The 19,134-nt window shown below is 48.5% G+C and overlaps 6 protein-coding genes across 6 annotated transcripts; 2 read left to right on the forward strand and 4 right to left on the reverse strand.

Moving 5' to 3' along the window:
- Nucleotides 1-4,405: 4,405 nt before the first annotated feature.
- LOC124486909 (zona pellucida sperm-binding protein 3-like) lies at nt 4,406-6,577 on the reverse strand. Its single transcript, XM_047048788.1, has 8 exons — nt 6,314-6,577; nt 6,068-6,195; nt 5,776-5,879; nt 5,427-5,604; nt 5,234-5,348; nt 5,011-5,102; nt 4,687-4,793; nt 4,406-4,512 (listed from the first exon to the last, which is right to left on the reverse strand). The coding sequence occupies exons 1-8, from the start codon at nt 6,491-6,493 to the stop codon at nt 4,406-4,408; spliced, it is 1,011 nt and encodes a 336-aa protein (XP_046904744.1). The 5' UTR covers nt 6,494-6,577.
- A 378-nt stretch (nt 6,578-6,955) lies between these two features.
- ufsp1 (UFM1-specific peptidase 1 (non-functional)) lies at nt 6,956-7,941 on the forward strand. The gene has a single exon (XM_047049095.1). The coding sequence runs from the start codon at nt 7,080-7,082 to the stop codon at nt 7,863-7,865; it is 786 nt and encodes a 261-aa protein (XP_046905051.1). The 5' UTR covers nt 6,956-7,079; the 3' UTR covers nt 7,866-7,941.
- Nucleotides 7,942-8,260: 319 nt separating this feature from the next.
- LOC124487073 (endonuclease domain-containing 1 protein-like) lies at nt 8,261-10,252 on the reverse strand. Its single transcript, XM_047049096.1, has 2 exons — nt 9,636-10,252; nt 8,261-8,947 (listed from the first exon to the last, which is right to left on the reverse strand). The coding sequence occupies exons 1-2, from the start codon at nt 9,951-9,953 to the stop codon at nt 8,366-8,368; spliced, it is 900 nt and encodes a 299-aa protein (XP_046905052.1). The 5' UTR covers nt 9,954-10,252; the 3' UTR covers nt 8,261-8,365.
- Nucleotides 10,253-11,066: 814 nt separating this feature from the next.
- Nucleotides 11,067-13,039, reverse strand: LOC124487058 (endonuclease domain-containing 1 protein-like). The gene is made up of 3 exons (XM_047049074.1): nt 12,221-13,039; nt 11,874-12,074; nt 11,067-11,571 (listed from the first exon to the last, which is right to left on the reverse strand). Exons 1-3 carry the CDS (start codon nt 12,521-12,523, stop codon nt 11,188-11,190), a joined length of 888 nt encoding a protein of 295 aa, XP_046905030.1. The 5' UTR covers nt 12,524-13,039; the 3' UTR covers nt 11,067-11,187.
- Nucleotides 13,040-13,190: 151 nt separating this feature from the next.
- si:dkey-85k7.11 (endonuclease domain-containing 1 protein) lies at nt 13,191-15,272 on the reverse strand. Its single transcript, XM_047049072.1, has 2 exons — nt 14,903-15,272; nt 13,191-14,567 (listed from the first exon to the last, which is right to left on the reverse strand). The coding sequence occupies exons 1-2, from the start codon at nt 15,194-15,196 to the stop codon at nt 13,959-13,961; spliced, it is 903 nt and encodes a 300-aa protein (XP_046905028.1). The 5' UTR covers nt 15,197-15,272; the 3' UTR covers nt 13,191-13,958.
- Nucleotides 15,273-15,680: 408 nt separating this feature from the next.
- Nucleotides 15,681-18,935, forward strand: LOC124487027 (perforin-1-like). Its single transcript, XM_047049023.1, has 3 exons — nt 15,681-15,885; nt 16,635-17,172; nt 17,360-18,935. Exons 1-3 carry the CDS (start codon nt 15,879-15,881, stop codon nt 18,636-18,638), a joined length of 1,824 nt encoding a protein of 607 aa, XP_046904979.1. The 5' UTR covers nt 15,681-15,878; the 3' UTR covers nt 18,639-18,935.
- Nucleotides 18,936-19,134: the final 199 nt, after the last annotated feature.

Consider the following 19,134-nt stretch of genomic DNA (forward strand, 5'->3'; position numbering starts at 1 on the left):
TGAGACGCCGACCCCCTACCAAGACACGCAGTAGTCTGCACATGTAGCCAATTGTCTGGGAGCCGCGCGTGACCGGGGTGGGGAACCACGAAACATTCCCATCCTTGGTTCTTGTCTCGATTAATCTTTGTGATGATTGTTTTGTATACATGCATGGAAACAAGTTTCCTAACCTAGAACAACAAAATTAATACTTCCTCGTCAGTCTGGCCCTTTCACAGCAGTGTTTTCTGCAAAATGTAATAATTCTCTGACTTCATTTAACTGACTCGGCCAATATTCCACATATCCGTTACCCGTAAAATTGCATATCATATGACATAAGACACACACTTATAGATAACATCATATACATATTCAATATTTAAGTCATGGGTAATTATATAATCCTAAAAATAGTATCAGCAGACCACTTTTTTTTAACTATACACATTGGCCCTTATCCAAATGCACTAGGAGCCGGAAGTATTTATAGAATCGTCAAAATAGTTTGGGGATTTATTCAAATTACACATTTTTCACTTAATAAATATTCTGTGAGAGACAGTTTTACAATATGCAGACTTTTATAGACCGTTCGGTCAGAGTCAGACCCAATAAATACAGTAGACTACGTGGGGTGACCCAACAGTATCTATGCCATCCCCCAAATAGAATGCATGTGTGCAAGAAGGCTGGCGGGACTCTTTCAAGGAAACTGCCGGTTCAACTGGGGTTAAGGACTGATGGTCCAGTGGCAGACAGAATTCCTGGAATAGTTTCCTTTTGATAGGGCTTCCTTGTGATACAATGAGTGAGCGATACAGGCATAGGTTACTTAGATACTGCTGGCTTGGTTTTGCTCAATAAGGGGGCCAAGTATGAGTACATCAATGAATCACAGGAAATAAAGATAGATTAAATGGGAATGTATGGAATACTTTGGTTATGATGTGACTGTTGTCACACAGAACACTCGTAGAGTCAAGCAGCCAGACAAGTTTGAATGGGTGTCCGGAAGTTCTGGGGAGGGGACCTGTCAATCAAAAGGTAGACCATCTAGTGGATACACCCCCCCACTGAAAATCATCCAGCTAAATAAGAAGGCACAGGTTTCCAGAAAAGACCAAGTCGTAAGAGCTTTGCAGAATCTTTGACCCTCCAGAGCCCTCTTTATATTGCTTGTCCTCAGTTTGACCTTAGTTAAAACAGGAACGGTTTGGACATTTCCTGGAAACTCCTGGCACGAGTTCATCTTTGTGTTACATACAGCCTTACTAAAACAAATACAGGGACTTAGATACAGTACAAAGCATATGGCTGTGATGTTGTGTGTATAGTTTACATATACACCTACAAAGAGCCAGATCCTCAGCGTGGGACAGTCAGGGGATTTCTAACATCATCAGTGCTTCACAGAAACTGCTCTCCAACCCATTTAGGGTAGCCATTACAGGACACAGGCTTGAAACAGGCAGTCAAATAAGTTCACAAGAATCTGCTAAAAACGCCATCTTACCATCAACCGCAATCCAAGTTCCGAGTAAGCAAAAAAAATAAATAATAATAAAATAAAGATGCTGGCAATAAGAAAAATACAAAACAGCACTGAATCTCTCGCCACCAAGCCCACAAAACAATCATTAAAGGCTCAAACCATAGGCTTCACCTGCAGGTACCTGTCTGGTTTGACCCCATGCCGGTCAGTCCCAGCATGGGCATGGAGCCACCAGACCGCTATGGGATCCCAGGGAGGGGAGGAAAGGCCATCCTGATGGGTTATGGCTCTGTTTGCTCAAACTCACTGAGCCAGAAGGAGAGTGTGGGGAGAGGGGAGAAGGTACGTGCTGCAAGCCATGTGTCAGGTCAGACCAAGCCAGCACAGGGGAGGGAGAGAGGGGGCCGGCGTGGAGGGCCCGACAGTGACTCCGCGTCCGCAGGGCGCTGTCACCGAGTCTAGGAAAGAGGGGGGGGCATCCACTAAATGAAATGGACTGACTGAACAACACAAGGACAGATCCCCCCCCCCCAAACACACACTGCTCTCCCTGAATGATAAACAAAGACAGCCAGGAGTCTGTGCTGCAAACAGACCGTTGGCGCGCCGGGGGGGGGGGGGGGGGATCATCAACATAGTAAACACTAGCAGCAGTGAAAGTCTTCCCCCCCCCCGCCTCCAACCCCTCTCTCCCTGGGACGGCGGCCAGATAGACGTGCGCTCCAGCGGGCCCTCTGGCGCGCCACGAGACAGGAAGCTCCACATGAAAAGAATGCCGGGGACCGAGAGCGAGGAGCCAGGACAGGAGCCGGTCGGAAGTCATTGTTTCGGACTGTCAGGCGTCCCCTCCTTCTCCTCCCAGGGGGGTCCTGGGGCCCGGTGTCAGTCGCTATGGCTGCAGGGCTGGGGTCGCCCGGGATTGTCCCCACACCAGAGGGTTTCTGGGACAGGAACCTCGTACCTCTTGTTCTCATGGCTTGACTGAGTTGGGGATTGGAAATTATGGCGTGTGTCACATCCTATACTGTGAGGACATACTCCCTATTCGACCCCCGGGGTCGTCATGGTCCGGGAGGTGAGATGAGGCTTGTGATCTGGGGGCTGGTGAGGACCCTGGTAGACTAAAAGGGGAAACCTTGACCTCATACCTTGGAAGGCTCTGGTCTGGCCGCTCTCCTCCCCCGACAGACCCTGTACTATCTCTGCTGATTGTCTAGGAAGATCCCCACCCCCTCCTCCTCCTCCTCCTCTCACACAGGCTCACTCTCTCCCATCCTCTCCCTCTCAAACATCTATAAATACCAGGTTGCTCTTTCAGCGAGTGGACAGATTTTAATAGACTCTGATACCAGCCTCATTGGTTGATATAAACAACCAGGCAAAGCATGTGCAGGATGCGTAGATGTTTGGCTACTGACCTTGTTCTGGAACACAAACTTCTACTTCTAAAGATTGCACTGCAAGCTCCTTGTTGATACAGTAATATGACAAAGGCTTAAAGTAATCTGAACGTTTTCACTGCAATACAAAGCACAACTCCGCTGCTTACTTACAAACAAGTGTGCGTTTGACAGCAAGTTCCGAAATACTACAACCTTTTAAAACCAAACATGTAGGTCTGAGTTACAGTCCTGCACTGTGCCAAGACAGAGGATAACCCTGATCAGGTTATCTCCAAGCAGCTGTTCAAACGGATGAGAGCGAGCAGAATTCAAGTCACGAACACAGTCCGTTCCCATTGCATAACATTGTGTCAACCGGAGCTGCTTGCCCTCCGAAACGCTCAGGGACGTTGGCGGTTGTTCTTTAGTTCTTTTGCCACTGCTCTGTCTATAACGTCTGACAACCTTACAGCAGCCAGCATTTATCTGACTCAGACCTACCCAACACTGCTGACCCCTCAAGAAACACATGCTGCCTTAACTCGGGTGAGGAGGTTGAACAATGAACCGGGCTCAAAGGGACGAGTTTGGGCCACGCGCCTGGGGCTGGACGTTCTCAAAACTCGCCACTTCATTTAGAAGTGTCAGAAATGTCTCACATTCAATCTGATTCGCCTTCAGCAGATACACACCAAAGTATCTGAGGTTTCTGAGTGTTGACAGGATCATAAACTCAAGGCCAAGTCATCCAAATGGAACCGTGACATGTAACGTTGGTTGCTATAACAGCTTAGGCATGGGCGTATCTAAGTTTCATTAGCCCCCCCAAATGTTTTAAAAACATATTTTAAATATAAATTGGTTAATTTATCTTCCTAAACCCCACTAGAGGACAATATTTAAAAGGCTATTTTCAAAAATGTCTTCTGGGGGAACATGCCCCCAGATCCCCTTAGTTTTGCTGGGTCACAGGAAAAATAATAGGTTTTATCTAGGGGCTTAGCCCTCCCAAAAGTGGGAACCTAGATTCGCCCCTGAGCTTATGTCCAAGCACGATCGATCTCGCAGTATGAAACCTGGAGTTCTGTGTGCTCACAGACGATGCACGTGCGACGCTGAACTGCCGCCTGGCTTGTTTAGCCTGCCGTCTTGTTTAGTTTACACGTCGTCGTTTTTGTTTTCGTTACACAATGGAGATATAGTTCTCACTAGGATATTTTGGTTTGCGTTGCAGTTCTGGGGAGGTACAGGGAAGTTGGACGTGTGTGTTGTAGGCTACTGCTATGGAGATGCAGCTGTCCATACTAAAGCACACCCTCGCATGTATGGACTCTTCTATGATAAAGCATTGTGAGGAAAATCAGATGAGCAAGACTTTTCTTGAAAAAATTACATTTTCAGAAATGTACTCAAGCTTTCAGGTGCTGTTCAACCAACAGTAAAACTGAGGTGTAGTCAGTTACTGTGGAGTAGTCAATATGTTCAATACAATCTCAGTTTCTCCCTTTATTATTGCAGGTTTCTATGCAAGATATTATTTTTGAGTTCAACTCAAGTTCAAACTGTACAGGTCCTTAATGAGTGACAGGTGATCCATCCAATAGGAGCTGGGCTGAATCTGAAGAGGACCAACCATGGTGTCTGATTCCTTCACTGGACAGACATGAAGATGAAAGTCACAGACATGTCACAATGCATCATCCTCATTCCGTAATTCCGACTCCCCAGTGCTTTCGAGTTTGAATGTTAAATGAATCAGTCTATACCAAAAATCACACAGGCTTCTACCTCACACTCAGCCATATGTATCTGAAAGGTGGGTTTCACCTGTGTCCAGGTGGGCTTGCGTCGTGCTCTTGGCTAGCGTCTGTCCTGAGCAGTCTCTATGGTGGCAGCACAGACACACAGCATCGTCTCCCTCCAGGGCTCGCCATCTGAACGCCAGACACAGACGAACCCTGTTAGAACAGCTCAGAACTGGGTTTGGAATGACTTTAAAAACAAGCAGCAGAAAATGCAACGGCATTATGAGTTAAGACCAATCGGCGTTTAAACTGAGCGTGAATGACAAAACAACGTCATTATATCTAGACGTTAGTTTCGATATCAATCAACAAAGTGATTATCCCCGTGTGTGGCTGACCTACTGACCTAAAAGAGGGCCAATGGAAGGAGCAGGCCTTGTTGAAGGGGTCAGGGCGTCCGCGGACCAGAGTGGCTCTCATGTGGCAGGTGATGAAAGTCTGTGGGTATGGGGAGGTCACATGGTCACAGACAGCCCCGCGGTGTGGAAAGACGCCCGGCCAAGTCCTCCCAAAACAACCTGATCAACCAAGCCAGGTACGGTTGGTTCGACCACGGCGATCGCTGTTACCTGGTCTCCAGGCTCCGTGCTGAACTGGACGGTCTGGACGGCGAAACGAAGCGTGTTCGGTCGCCCTGCTCTGGGGTAGAACTGGGAGGGAGACACCAGGCTGTCCACGTGACACCTTCAACACAGGACGACACCATGAGCTCTCCCTCCCGATTCTGAAACTATTCTCCACTGCTGGCCTCTTTCCCCTCACCCATGTTCGGTGATGAACTTGTAGCTGGGTGAGGAGAGGGGGTCAGAGGTGAGGGTGGCCACGCAGTTGTCGATGAAGAGCCTGAGTGGGGGGTGCAGCGGTGCCTTTACACTGGCCTCCAGGAACACTGGCTCCCCCTGCTGGTAGACAGAGGAACTGTGGGGAGAGGTCCAGTCATCTGGAACACAGAAAGCCAACTTTCTACCATCTCATGCAGCCTCGTTTCTCCAGACCTTACAGTGAAAAAGTTTATAATATCTGCATCTAATAGACTCATTGTCTCAATTGAGCGTGTTTGAGATTTGTTTTGTCAAAAACACGTTACTGAACAGCTGTCATGGGCTCTCACACGTCATTGTGCGTAGGGTGAAGTGCAGTAGGCCAAAAGCAGTGATGGTGGAGGTCATGGGCAGCCATGTTGGGGAAAGAGGCTCTCCGCTCACTCTTTGCTTCCTGGTTGTCACACGGGAATGACACTTGTCCCATCAACACTGGAAATGTTTCATTCTACACAGGCTAACGATAGGTAGGGGATGAGAAACGTGGATCATGGAATGTAAAATATGACATTTGGATGAATCACAGGAAAGCTTGAAGTGTTGATTAAGTATTGACCATGCAAGTCAAAAGCAAGGCCTCACCTTCTATAGTGGCACTCTATAGGTATGACTGTTCTAGCCCCTGTGAATATAAGTATACCTCTAGGACTTATGAACAAGCCAGGTGTCAACACCAGCACGTTGGAGTACACTAGCCAGTCACCAATCACCTGTAAAATAGGCTTTCTGTCACGTTTACACATGAAAGTATGCTTATGGTCAACTCTTTTCACGTAAATGACCCATAGGCAAATTTATATTATTGGTTGGCTCGCCTACATTCCTTACCCTCGACTTACTCCCACAGCCTTGTAATGTCGACGAAATTACAATTTCATTATCATAAGCTTCTTCTGAAAAGGCTCTGCAGGAACCGCTTGAGGTGAAATTCTCGCCCAGATGAAGTACGTCTGGGGAAAAATAGATGCCTCTCGTCCTGAAAAATTCCCTCTTTACCGTTATTTGCATTTTTGTTTCTCCGCATTCGATCTTAAATCCGTCTTTCACCTCTGGGTCAACGGTACTCTGAAGGCTGTTTGGACTTTGTGATTGAGTAGGAACAAACTTCGGGTTAGAGGCAATTCCGAATAAATCGGGAGGAAGAATCTCGAGCATGTAAGGATTTCCAGCGATGTCCGAGTGAACACGAGAAGCCATAACCAAATAAAATGAAATACTTTCTAAATGTGATATCATGTTTTTTATATGGTTGCAGTTAAGGTCTGCTTTAATCTGTCAGAATTGAATTATGGCGGTTTACATGAAAGCGTGTAGTTCATCCTCACTGTATGCCAGATCATGTTTAGTGAAATTCAATTAATTGGCAATTCATTGCAGGTGCGCAGCAGATCAATCAAATTTCTGCCTTCCTGTCCATCCCAACTGAGAAGAGAGCGGAACGAAATACCACAATCCCTTACTTACAGGGGGACGTATTTTGTATCAGTACCGCATGCGTTTGCGTCGCTCTTAACAGTAGTCTTATCAGCCTAGTTTTAGGCAGAATAAACACTCACAATGTGACTTTCAATGCTAACCAAATACATTTACAGACATGGGTGACAACAAGGTAAAGATGGATTCGAAACTAGGAATATCCGATCAAGACATAGATTGGGGAGAGAGGACGGTTGGAGCGAACCGACATATTGTTAAAAGCCAAGCTTACTGGACAGAGACGCTGCTGAAGAATGCTCAATCTGGACTTCCAAGGCCAGTGTCAGACAGTGACACTGTAAAATTCTCTCAGATATCAGGGGAGTGCCATTATTACCACTACGGCTGTGACGGGCAGGATGACCAGGGCTGGGGCTGCGGCTACCGCACTGTTCAGAGTATCTCCTCATGGCTGTGTCTGAGCTGGTCCCCACCCAAGGACCAAAGCTGCAGACCCCCACCCAGTCTTCCTGAGATCCAACAAGCCCTGGTGGACATGGGAGACAAGCCCAGGTTGTTCTCCAGCTCCAGGGGATGGATAGGGACGTTCGAGGCGGCTCTGGTGCTGGACTACTTCTACGACGTGCCCTGCAGGGTGGTTCACGTCCGGGGTGGGGGGGCTGAGCTCGAGGGGAAGGCGGTGGAGGAGCTCCACCAGCATTTCCAGACACACGGGTCCCCAGTCATGATGGGAGGGGACAGGGACAACTCCTCTAAGGGGATACTGGGGGTGTGTACGGGAGGCCAGGGGAGCTACCTGCTGGTGATGGACCCCCACTACCATGGCTCTCCTTTAGGGAGGACTGAGGTGCAAGGCCGGGGGTGGGTTTCATGGAAGAAAGTGTCGACTCTGGATCACAGTTCCTTCTATAACCTCTGTCTGCCTCAGACTTTCAGGAAATGACATGGCGAAAGTTCTGGAATAGTCTGTAGGCAGGAACTGGGTTGTTTTTGGGAATGTAAATAAAGTGTTGACGTAAGATCATTGTGTTTTGTGATGAATGCAGATTTCTAAGTATTAGGACACAGTTTGTTAGGTAGGCTTACTTGAGACCAGAGTGAGCCTCGCTGCTATCAAGAGTGTGACGACACTGCCATCTGGTGGACAAATAAAATGTCAGAGAGGCCTGAAAACTGATGTTATTGCAATAACAAACCAATACGATGAATATTCCTACCCTGTTGTCCCCATCAATTCCCTTAAATTTATATCAACACCCTTATTTTAACAGTCAAAGGAATTATATTGGGAAGTTAAACTTTCTCACACCCCCCCAAAAAAACAGACAAAACTAATTTGAATTCATTTGAGTTGTATTTTAATTGCATGATGGAAAAGCATTTCACACAAAGAATATGTGCATTTTATGTTTTAGTATGTGGGCCCTATATGGGGCGCACAACTTAAAGGTCAGGCACACAGTCGTTGTAGAAGATCTGGAAGTTCTTGTCTACGTCCATGCGACCTTTGAGGAACTTCTCCAGGTTCTTGAGGGGAACCTCCACCATGTGGTTATTGACACGGTCGTTTAGCCCGTACGCTCCAAACACGGGGAACTTGTACCGAAGGAAGTAGGGCGCGTTAAGGTCGTACTCCGTGCAGCAGTAGGCCGACCACATGTACTCCGGCACTGCCACCCGGTCGAGGTTATCTCGGCGGATCATGTTCCCAGAGGTCGTGACCCCCGTGACCACATAGGCCCGTCCTCGACAGTAGTTGTTGAGACGTTTGCGGATGAGGTCTTGGTGCTCGGCCCAGGGCCCTATGCTGAACTCCCTGTACTGGGGCACCACGTTGGTGAGGGTGTAGGTGGAGGCCTTGTCCACGAGGTCATCCTGGTGCTCGTCTGGGTTGAGGTGGCTGCGCTCGTACTGGACCACGTCAGCATAGTCCTCCAGGACCGCCTGGCTGTCCACGAAGTTCATGTGCATGTGTGCGGACTGGGGGAAGGGCTCCATGTTGTTGCTGCCCTTGTCTGAAGCCAGCTATGGAGGAAGGGAGACAACAATGGGGAAGGAAGGAAAAGAGAGTGAGAGGGAGAGAGGAGGGGACACAAATGGGAAGGGGAAGTAAACGAGTGTCAGAGGAAGGGAAAGAAAGTAAGAAAGAGGGAGGGAGGTTGAGGTGGATGGCAAAGGAGATAGATAAATATAGAGAAGAGAAATACTTGTTTAGTGCTGACAGAACTATCCACGAAACATTTCTCTGAGCTGAATACAGTTGTCTTTGTTGCCCCTGATTTGCAGTGAAGGATCATTATCCTCCCTCGTCCTTGGAATTGGGCAAGAAACATTTTGGCGCACATGTAAAAAGAATTCACTGACATCCACAGAATTCATTTGCAGGCATACACATTCATACAATTTAAATTTGCAAAGCCCAAGGCGTGAGTGGATCTGACAACAATACCTTTTTAAAACGCAAACTCAGAAGCCATACACAAGCAGCTTATCTCCTTTAACTTCTCAATATGCCTGCCGCAGCAATTGAACTATCTCTCCATGCAACACCAGGGTATTGGTGTGACAAGTCCGATTACCTTCATCCTTCAGTAAAACGTGAATGCAATTTAGCAATATCTAAACATTCCACAGAAGATGTCATAATAGGGTGCTTGTCGAACCCATTTGATGACTTAAACAACCCTACACACGTGCAGACGCATTCACTAACCTGCGGCTCAAACATCCAGGGAAAGTCCACAGTCTTCTGCCCGTCGGTCTTCTTGAAGGTGTAGGCAGAGTACACGGGGATGTGTTTGTGGGGGTCGTAAAGCGTGACGAAGCAGGGCTTCTCCTCGTAGCGCTGGCAGATCTTCTTCAGCGCGCCGCCGGCCAGGTAGCCTCTTGGTGGGGTGCCCATGTAGAGAGAGTCTTTACAGCGCTGCACGTGGTTGAAGTCCTCCACCACGCCTGCGTCGGACCCCCGCACGCAGGCAAGCAACGCCAGGACGGCCATGGACGGGACGGAGACGGAAGCATGACTCCTCATGACGATGTTAGCTAGCCACTCTTTCTCTTCTCTCCCTCTCTTCTCTCTCTCTCTCTCTCTCTCTCTCTCTCTCTCTCTCTCTCTCTCTCTCTCTCTCTCTCTCTCCCACTTCTCCTGTCCTTTACTGTTCAATCAGGCCTAGTCTGCTTGTCTCAGTTCGTAACTTTCCCCCTTCCTTTTTACACACACACACCTATGGCTTGAGGCGTGTAACTTGCTACTTTCTCTCCGTCCAACCGTTTGTGCCTTATTCTACCTCTCGCCCCATAGCCTCACACACACTCACATTGTCAAGTCCTAGTTTCCATGTATTCAAAGTGTAAAGGCTAGTAAACGTTATCAGCTCTCAGCTTCTGCAGCAGATAACCAATGACAGTAGCTTCAAATGTGCTAAGCACAAGCTTGTCTCTCAGTGAGTGAGGCATGTGAATTACTATGACTTTCAAAGTGACATGAAATGGAAGGTGTCTTTTATCTGCCCTTCACACCTTGTACTACTGATGATCCATGACAAAGTCCTCTGTCCTGTGGGGGGTTGTTAGGTTGTCTGTCCCAGACTCCATTAGGGAGAGCATGACCAGGGCCTTTTTCAGCCTTTATACGTTACTACAATGTCACCTGAGGTGAACAGATGCAAATCACACTTCCTGACATATAAGGAGTCAACCACTGGGTGATATGACACCTAAAGTATTTTCAAATACTTGAACTTAGCTTGAATGACATAACCTGCAAACAGGAACGAGTAAGAAACAAGCTAAAACCAGATGGCACAAATTTCAGATTAAGCTCGGAAATAGTTTGCTGCTGGAAGTAATTTGTCATCTTAACCAAGCCGAGATCAGCTTGAATCAACATCACTTCCTGTTCACAACCACATGGGGTGTGTATGTGTGAACCGGTACTTGGTGGTCTTTGTTGTTCACATCTTTCAATCCCATGAGTGCTTGGAAACCGAAATAATTAACTGGCTGTCTCAAAGTGAATGCTCTTGTGGTTGGGCTATATTGTACACACTAGTTTATACTATACCCAATCAGCAGTGACAAAATCACAGGTGAAACAATCAACAAAAAAACAAGTGTAGATTGAACAAACTTTATTAGACCAGTGTTGATCGACAGCACCAACAGGATAACACATGACACATCTTGTGAGAGTGAGATCAGGCTTGGCTTTGTACTAACAATACGTTTCTCGTGAGGGTACACCCAAGATAAGACACTATGAGGCCCTAGGCCGAACCTGGGGGCACACAGTCATCCAGAAAGATCTGGAAGTTCTTGTCCACGTAGGTGGACTTCTTCAGGAACTCCTCCAGCTTCTTCACGGACATCTCCAGGACCTGGTTGTTGTCCTTGTCATTGAGGGCGTAGTGGCCAAAGGCTGGGAACTTGTAGCGCTCGTCGTAGGGGGCGTTGCGGTCATAGTGGATGCAGCAGTAGGCTGACCACAGGTAGGCGGGGACCGCCAAGCGGTCCACATTGTGCCGGCGAATCATGTTCCCTGACGTGGTGATCCCAGTGACCACGTAGGCCGTGCCACGGCAGTAGTTGTTGAGACGTCTGCGGACCAAATGCTCCTGTTCCTTCCATGGGCTGCTCCCAAACACATGGACCTGCACTCAGGAGGGGTTGGGGTGAGCGGAGGTTAAACAATGAACCAGAAGATATATCTGCAATTTTCATTGGTGTCAAGTGTGGTCTGGTCTAGGTTCTAGTCAGGACTAGTATCGTGCAGCATGTTCTGGTGAGGACTGATCTAATCAGGATTGTTCTGGTCAGGTGTGGTCTAGTCTTGTACGATCCGGTCCAGTCTGGTCGGTCCTGGTCTAGTTGATAAATGAGACCCCTGATCCGGTACAGACCGGGGTTGTATAAAGTATAGTAGTGTATCGTTTTGCATTGCAGTGTCATTGACCTGTGGCACCACGTTGGTGAGGGTGTAAGTGGCGGCCTTGTCGTCAAGGCTGGCCTGGTGCTCGTCAGGGTTCAGCTGGCCTCTCTCGTACAGGATGGCGTTGGAGTAGTCGTTCAACACTGCCTGGGCGTCTTCAAAGTTCATGTGCATGTAACCCAGCGGGAAGGGCTGCATCTCGCCTGTGTCCGACAAGGTGGACAGCTTGGAGGACAGACAGAAGAGACAGGGACACTCAACTAACTCAAACAAGGAGACGTGCAAACTAGGCCGCCATACTGAAGGCAGAATGGTTTCATGGACAACTTGTGAAAGAAGTCGCCGAACGAGAAGAATATTCAAAGAAATACCTGAGGTTCGTACATCCAGGGCACATCCATCCTCTTCTCCCCGTCGGAGCGCTTGAAGGTGTAGGCGGAGTAGACGGGCACGTGGTTGGTGGTGTCGTAGAGCGTGACGTAGCGAGCGCGGTTGAGGAAGCGCTGGCAGATGGTCTTGAGGGCGTGGTGCTCCACGCCCACCGGCGGCGTGCCCATGTACAGGAACTCACGGCACTCCGGGGACAGCTCCTTCTCCACCTTGCCGCGCACCCCCGCCGTCGCCATGGCAACCAGCAGCCAGGCCGCCGCCCGCCACGCCCAGACAGAGGTCATGACGATTGGGGAAGGTCACGGAAAGGACGTGGAGACGTGATGGAGCTCAGTCGTTCGGATCGAAGAAAATGACGGATGGATGGATGAAAGGACGGACGGATGAACGGATGGATAAACGAAAGGATGAACGTAGAAGATTCCCCCGGATGTTCTCAGTGCGCGTTGGCGTCTCTCTGTGTGTATCCGTGTCCCACTGCGTGTCTGCTTGTGCCGGGGAGGGAATGTTCCGGAGCGCGCGGTGCCTGTGGATCTGAGTGAAACCCCGACACGACTCTGAACGTTTGCTCTCTCTAATCTAGACTGAGTATGCAAAAGCACCGAGCACCACCCTCTGTCCCCCGCTCACCTGGCCCTAATTCCACTGAACACACCTGGCGTCAACGTCAACACCTCGTGGTTCATCTCACTGGAAGCACAGCTGACAGTATAACGTGTGAATGAGCACCACCAGGCTGATGCACTGCTGACACCGACGTTCCTGTGATCTCAGATGCTGCCAGTGTCTTCAGGTCACAGCCCAGCTGCGCTCAGTCGATGCCATGCAAAGGAAGTCAACGGAAGCCACATGATGTCTGTTTGTTCTTAAACCCGAAAGAACATTCTTTGTAAACGTGTTCAGGTTTTAGTTGGCTTGTTATGACTCACTGGTGGGTTTCGATGGAGTTTCTGGGGGATTGGGCTGTCACATGGACTGTTAGATAAAGCATACAGACCCTTTTTTAGCTTATCACATTTGATTCTTTAAGATTGGCAACTCAGTATGGAGTACACTACATTTGCTCTCGTCAGCATAATGTTGACAGATATTTGACAGATATCCCCCAGTTATATACCTCAGTCTGGACAAGAGCAGCAATTTCCTGTCCAGCACAAACTGGAGTGGTGCTTTGTTCCAGACATTATAACACTCTACAGCGACAGTATATCTACTCTTTGATAAAGATGCAAAGAAACCCATCTCATTCAGTCAGCTTTATCTTTGTTCGATGGAGGGTAATGTCTTTAGTGTCTTCAGAGCACAATTCCAGGCTATTGATGCATGGTTCTTTCTGAATAAGAGTGTCTGCTAAATGACTAAATGTGGTTCTACTTTTGGGGACTCAAAACTTAAGTGTTGTTTTAAGTCTTTTTTTGTCCTGTTCCACATTTTCACCTCTAAACTATTGACAATCATACAATTATAATAACTTAAGCCCTGATAAACTACTGACTTGTAACTTTTCCTATCAGCTTTATTAAAATATCATTACTGTTGCTTCACGGAACACTTTTCTAACCACGTTTATGCAAAGTTCTATTCATCAAGTTCATAGTGTTCATTTGTAGCTAGTGTTCCTGTGAAAACACAGTGCTGTCACAAGTTAACACAGAGCTACTTTAAGTGTTAACCAATCGCAATCACACGTACGCGCACACAGCAATGCATGTCCGCACCTCAAGTCGATCTTCTCTTTTTCTTCAAGGGGTTTTCTGACACACAGTCCCTATAGAAGAGGGTCAGGTCGCTGTCCATGTCGGCCTGGGTCTTCAGGAAGCTCTCCAGAGTCTTCAGAGGCACCTCTACCACCTTGTGCCCCTCCTTCTGGTTGAGGGCGTAGCCCCCGTAGCTGGGGAACATGAAGCGCACCTCGTACGGAGAGTTCCGGTCGAACCTCGGGCAGCAGTAGGCCAGCCACAGGTGCTTGGGGATGGCCAGCCGGTCCTCGCTCCCCCGGCGGATGGTTGCCCCAGATACGGTCGCCCCGGTGACCACGAAAGCCGTGCCCCGGCAGAAGTTGTTGAGGCGCCGACGTAGCACGTCCATGTATGGGCTCCAGGAAGCGTCCAGGAAGTCACTGACCTGGGGGACGGTGTTGGTGAGGGTGTAGGTGGAGGACTTGTCCTCCGGGTTGGACTGGTGCTGGTCGGGGTTCAGCAGGCCCCGCTCGTACTCCACGGCATCCGTGAAGTCGGTCAGAACGGCCTGGCTCTCCTCTATCAGGGGGGCGGGGTCGTCGATGGGGGGCAGCACCCTCATCTCCCCTGCCTCGCTGTGGGACGCTAGCTGTCAGGAGAGCCACATCACATGACTGAGGAATGCATGAGGAATGGATGAGAAGGTTCTTTGTCGAAACAATATCAGTTGGGAGGGTTTTACAGTTTGTTTTACAGGGAGTCAGCTGGCTGAGTGGTTAGGGAGTCGGGCTAGTAATCAGAAGGTTGTCGGATCGATTCCCGACCATGCCAAATTATGTTGTGTCCTTGGGCAAGGCACTTCACCCTACTTGCCTCAGGGGGAATGTCCCTGTACATACTGTAAGTCACTCTGGATAAGAGCATCTGCTAAATGACTACATGTAAATGTAATGTAAATGTGTAGCTGTGTCATGAAAAGTCTACCTGAGGTTCGTACATCCAGGGCGTGTCCATCCTCTTCTTCCCGTCCGACTTCTTGAAGGTGTAGGCGGAGTAGAGAGGGAGGCGGCGGCTGGCGTCGTACAGGGTGGCGTAGCGTGGCTCGGCTGCGTAGCGTTGGCAGATCTTCCTCAGCCCTCTCCCCCGGACGCCAGCCGGCGGGGTCCGCATGTAGAAGAACTGGCTGCAGTCTCTGAAGCTGTCCGAGACACTGGCCCTGCTCTCCCTCGCCCCGGTCACCAGGAGGAGGGCCAGGAGACAGAAGCCAGGCCAACACATCCAAACCTGGGTTTAACCCAGCGTGTCAGTGGCTGAAGGCCTGTGTGTGGAGACAGACAGGTGACATATAAACACGTGTTCTGACTCGACACCGTTCAGAGGGAGAAAGACTGGCCAGATGAGGAAAGGTGTGTGTATGCAAAGTGGCCTTGAGGGATTCCATTGGCTGGCTGGTTGGCATTATCAGGCAAGGATAACTTGTACGATTGGTTGGTTGGACCAACATGATAGTAGGCACACTGGGTATAGAAATGTGTAATACATTTAAAGAAAGATAAGACATACATAAGGAGGGCCTTTAAAAAACAAGGAACATATAAATGATGTGAGTCTCTTTACTCAGCTTCTCTAAATTAACTTTAACAACCCACTGTGGTTTACGACTAATTGGTTTCCTTTTGCCAGGAAACAAGACTGAATCTTAGACGCCTGCATAAACAAAGCCTCGACCACCGGATCACACCTCGAACATGTGGTCTTTCACGCTCATGGGCATGACACACACCCAGGTTGACTGATGCAGTGATAGGATGGAAAGAGTTGTCCGCCTGCCTGTCAGTCTGCCTCTGTCAACTGACGGCCGTGCAGTAACAGAACCTTTGCCAGATTCATCCTAACGAGCATCTTCACGATCATCTTCCTAAGTCTTCATCTTTGTCATAAGCACCACAGCGTCTGGGATATGTTTGGTAAGCAATCTATGCTCCACTTCGTTTTATTTATTGTTTGGTAACAATAGAAGAACTCCGAAATTTCACATAGAACCTGTTTCTGATATGTGTGTTTCCATGCAGACAGGTAATTTATGGTCACAAACAATTTCTTCTACTTCTTCTATTGGGTGTTGTGAGGTTATATATTTAGCACATTTTTTGTGGGACGTATGTCATATAAAGAGAAAATTATGTAGTTAATCTTTATCGGAGGTCTTTAGTCAAACCTATACATTTCTGTGAAACTAAGAAATCTACAGAAATGAAGTGAAATGTGAGGTTGATGCCTTACATAGTGGGTGCTTGATCTACCCCTGAGGGGAAACTTCAGCCAGCAGACAAAATGTAAAAGAAATGAAAGTAAAACTTGCGCAGGTGACAAACAATACAGACCTAATAACAAGTATTGTATGTAATACCTACAGATGAGAATATTTAATGAACAAACGAACGGTAGAAAGATGAGTGTCGGAATATAAATAAATACAAAAGCTTGAATATAAAGAGAGGTGTACCAAACAAGTACTAAACAAATCAACGATACAAACCGAGCAGTGAGATCATCATTCAAAGTTAAATACCCCCATCTAGTGGTGAAAAGACATCCATTTACACAGGCAGCTATTTGTGAATGTCAGATTTAAAAAAAGATGATGATAAGATAGCAACCTATTTAATTAAGTTTATTTCCCTAAACCCTTTCTTCATCCTCTCCCCTCCTCCAGGAATCTGCACAGCACTGCTTGTCGTGTGGCTGTGTGGGGCCCTCCTCCTCCTGCCCCCTGCCCAGCCCGCGTGCACCCCAGGCCGGGCAGCAGAGTGCAAGAACACCCCCTCAGCCCCGGGAACAGACCTGGCCGGCGAGGGCTTTGACGTGGTCACCATGGAGCGCAAGCGGGCCTATGTGATCGACGTGGACACCTGGAAGAAAGACCAGGACGGGGGCTGCACCCTCTGTGACAACCCCTTCATGGACAACAAGAAACAGAAGCTACCTGTGGCCGTGGTGGACTGGCGGCCACTGCATAAGTGTCACATGAAAGTGTCCAGCAGTGTGTATGATTCCAGCGAGAGCTTCGTCAAGGACAGCCACAGCGAGGTGGACGCCAGCTGGAAGGTGGGTTTGGACATCACTACCCCGAAAATCACGGCGTCTATGGTTGTGGGCGGGACTCACTCTCGGGTGGCCAAGACGGTGATGTACCAGTCCAAGCAAGACAAGTACAGTTTCATCAAGCAGGATGTACACTGCTCCTATTACAGGTGAGTGAATGTGTGTGTGTGTGTGTGTCTGTGTGTTCTATTCCATCCATCACCATTTCATGTATGATAAATACATGCTAACAGCAGGTCAAAATGTTGATATGTGATTTATATTTTGGTGATAACACCGCTCGTGCGATTGGCTGATAACACCACTCGTGTCATTGGCTGTGTGTTCCCTCTGCAGTTACCGTCTGATAGAAAAGCCGCCCCTCCACGCAGAGTTCTCCCGCAGCTTGAACAACCTCCCCCTCCTCTACACCGATCAAACCAAGCCCGACTACAAGCACTTCCTGAACACCTTCGGAACCCACTTCATCCATAAGGTCCAACTGGGCGGCCGGGTGAAGAGTGTGACATCGCTGCGCGTGTGCCAGGCATCGCTGGAAGGCTACAAAGAATCAGAGGTCAAGGACTGCCTGGAGGCCGAAGCCTCCATTGCCACGACTACTGGAACCGCCGACCTCAAAACGGAGACCAAGTTCTGCAAGCAGGACCTAAAGAAGCGTGACACCAAAGAGAGCTTCCACAACACCTTCAAAGACAGGTTCACCGAGGTGGTGGGCGGCCAATCAGACGGCTCCCCTGACCTGCTCTTCGCCAAGGAAGGGACCAACGCTTTCAGTAATTGGCTGGGGACCTTGAAGACCACCCCTGACATCATCACTTATTCCATGAGCCCGCTGCACCGGCTGGTGAAGAATGAGAAGAAGAGCGCGGGGCTGAAGAAGGCGGTGGAGGACTACATCCTGGACAGTGCACTTGCGCTGCGCTGCTCTAACAAGTGTACCGGTCCCTCCAAACCCAGTGCCCGCGACACCTGCCAGTGTGTCTGCCAGGCCAACCAGCAGACAACCAGCCAGTGCTGCCCCCAGGAGAAAGGTCTAGCCCGCTTAACAGTCAAGGTGGAGCACGCTACGGGCTTATGGGGCGACACCACGTCAAAGACCGACGGCTTTGTCAAAGTAATTGCGGGTACCAAAGCACTCCAGACCATTGTGATCCAGGACAATGACAACCCTCAGTGGAACCAAGACATTGACATGGGCATGAGCTGGGGCAAGGTCTCCTTGCACAGTGAGCTGAAGATGGAGGTGTGGGACGAGGATAAACAGTGGTGGAAGTCTTGGAACGACCTCCTGGGCTCCTGCAGAATGCCTCTCAAACAGGGCTTCCACAAGGGTGTATGCCCCTTGAACCACGGCACCCTCTTCTTCTCCTACACGGTCGAGTGTGCAGCGGGGCTGGGGGGCCCCATCTGCAGCGAACACATGCCGTCCCCCATGGCCTCTGACCTCAGCGACCTCTACACCTCTCGCAACTCCGTTAACGTCACCAGTGAGTTCCTGGCTCAGGTCAGGGCTGGTCAGACCCAGCTTGACCCTCTGACCTTTATTAGGAAGCAGAAGGGGGCTGGGGGAGATGTCAAAGGTCACTCTCGTCTGCATGTTCTCAATGAGCTGTGAGTTCTTTCTGTGTGCGATTTGTAGGCACTGCTTGCTTGGCCTGTCATTCACAAGATTTTTTTATTTCTGATGAGATTTTAACAATGGTCTTTTTCATATTCTTGACATTAAGACAATAACATATAGACAAAGCTTAAGCAAACCAATTAAATATATATTTTTTTGCATAGGCCTATGTTCCCTTTCTGATGGGTTGATGTTTATTTTCACTATTTTGTAGTCTCTTTATTTACATTATTTACATCAACCCTCTCATACTTTCCCTGCTGCAATAAAAAAAATGTATGCAATAAAAAATGTTTTGCAAGTCATCTGTGATTTTGTATCAATACTTGTGTCTACTAAATTAGGCCTATACACAACCCTATCATTTCTGCTTAAACGAAACTTAAATTGAAGAAACAATATCGAAAGTAAATTTTAATGGACTGAACCAATAACATTATATAAAAATATTCTTTAACACGGAATAAACCAAATCAACAGAATGTGCATG

Source organism: Hypomesus transpacificus, chromosome 25 (assembly GCF_021917145.1).
Source record: "Hypomesus transpacificus isolate Combined female chromosome 25, fHypTra1, whole genome shotgun sequence".
Lineage (NCBI taxonomy): Eukaryota > Metazoa > Chordata > Actinopteri > Osmeriformes > Osmeridae > Hypomesus > Hypomesus transpacificus.

Coding starts and splice junctions, on each gene's coding strand:
- LOC124486909 (XM_047048788.1), bottom strand. CDS start 6,493: ATGCAAATAACGGTAAAGAGGGAATTTTTCAGGACGAGAGGCATCTAT. Junction 6,196..6,313: donor GCTGTGGGAGTAAGTCGAGG/GTAAGGAATGTA, acceptor CCTATTTTACAG/GTGATTGGTGACTGGCTAGT. Junction 4,794..5,010: donor TTCCATTGGCCCTCTTTTAG/GTCAGTAGGTCA, acceptor TCTGGCGTTCAG/ATGGCGAGCCCTGGAGGGAG.
- ufsp1 (XM_047049095.1), top strand. CDS start 7,080: ATGGGTGACAACAAGGTAAAGATGGATTCGAAACTAGGAATATCCGAT.
- LOC124487073 (XM_047049096.1), bottom strand. CDS start 9,953: ATGAGGAGTCATGCTTCCGTCTCCGTCCCGTCCATGGCCGTCCTGGCG. Junction 8,948..9,635: donor CCTGGATGTTTGAGCCGCAG/GTTAGTGAATGC, acceptor CTTCCTCCATAG/CTGGCTTCAGACAAGGGCAG.
- LOC124487058 (XM_047049074.1), bottom strand. CDS start 12,523: ATGACCTCTGTCTGGGCGTGGCGGGCGGCGGCCTGGCTGCTGGTTGCC. Junction 12,075..12,220: donor CCTGGATGTACGAACCTCAG/GTATTTCTTTGA, acceptor CTGTCCTCCAAG/CTGTCCACCTTGTCGGACAC. Junction 11,572..11,873: donor TCACCAACGTGGTGCCACAG/GTCAATGACACT, acceptor TCCTGAGTGCAG/GTCCATGTGTTTGGGAGCAG.
- si:dkey-85k7.11 (XM_047049072.1), bottom strand. CDS start 15,196: ATGTGTTGGCCTGGCTTCTGTCTCCTGGCCCTCCTCCTGGTGACCGGG. Junction 14,568..14,902: donor CCTGGATGTACGAACCTCAG/GTAGACTTTTCA, acceptor CTCTCCTGACAG/CTAGCGTCCCACAGCGAGGC.
- LOC124487027 (XM_047049023.1), top strand. Junction 17,173..17,359: donor GTACACTGCTCCTATTACAG/GTGAGTGAATGT, acceptor TTCCCTCTGCAG/TTACCGTCTGATAGAAAAGC.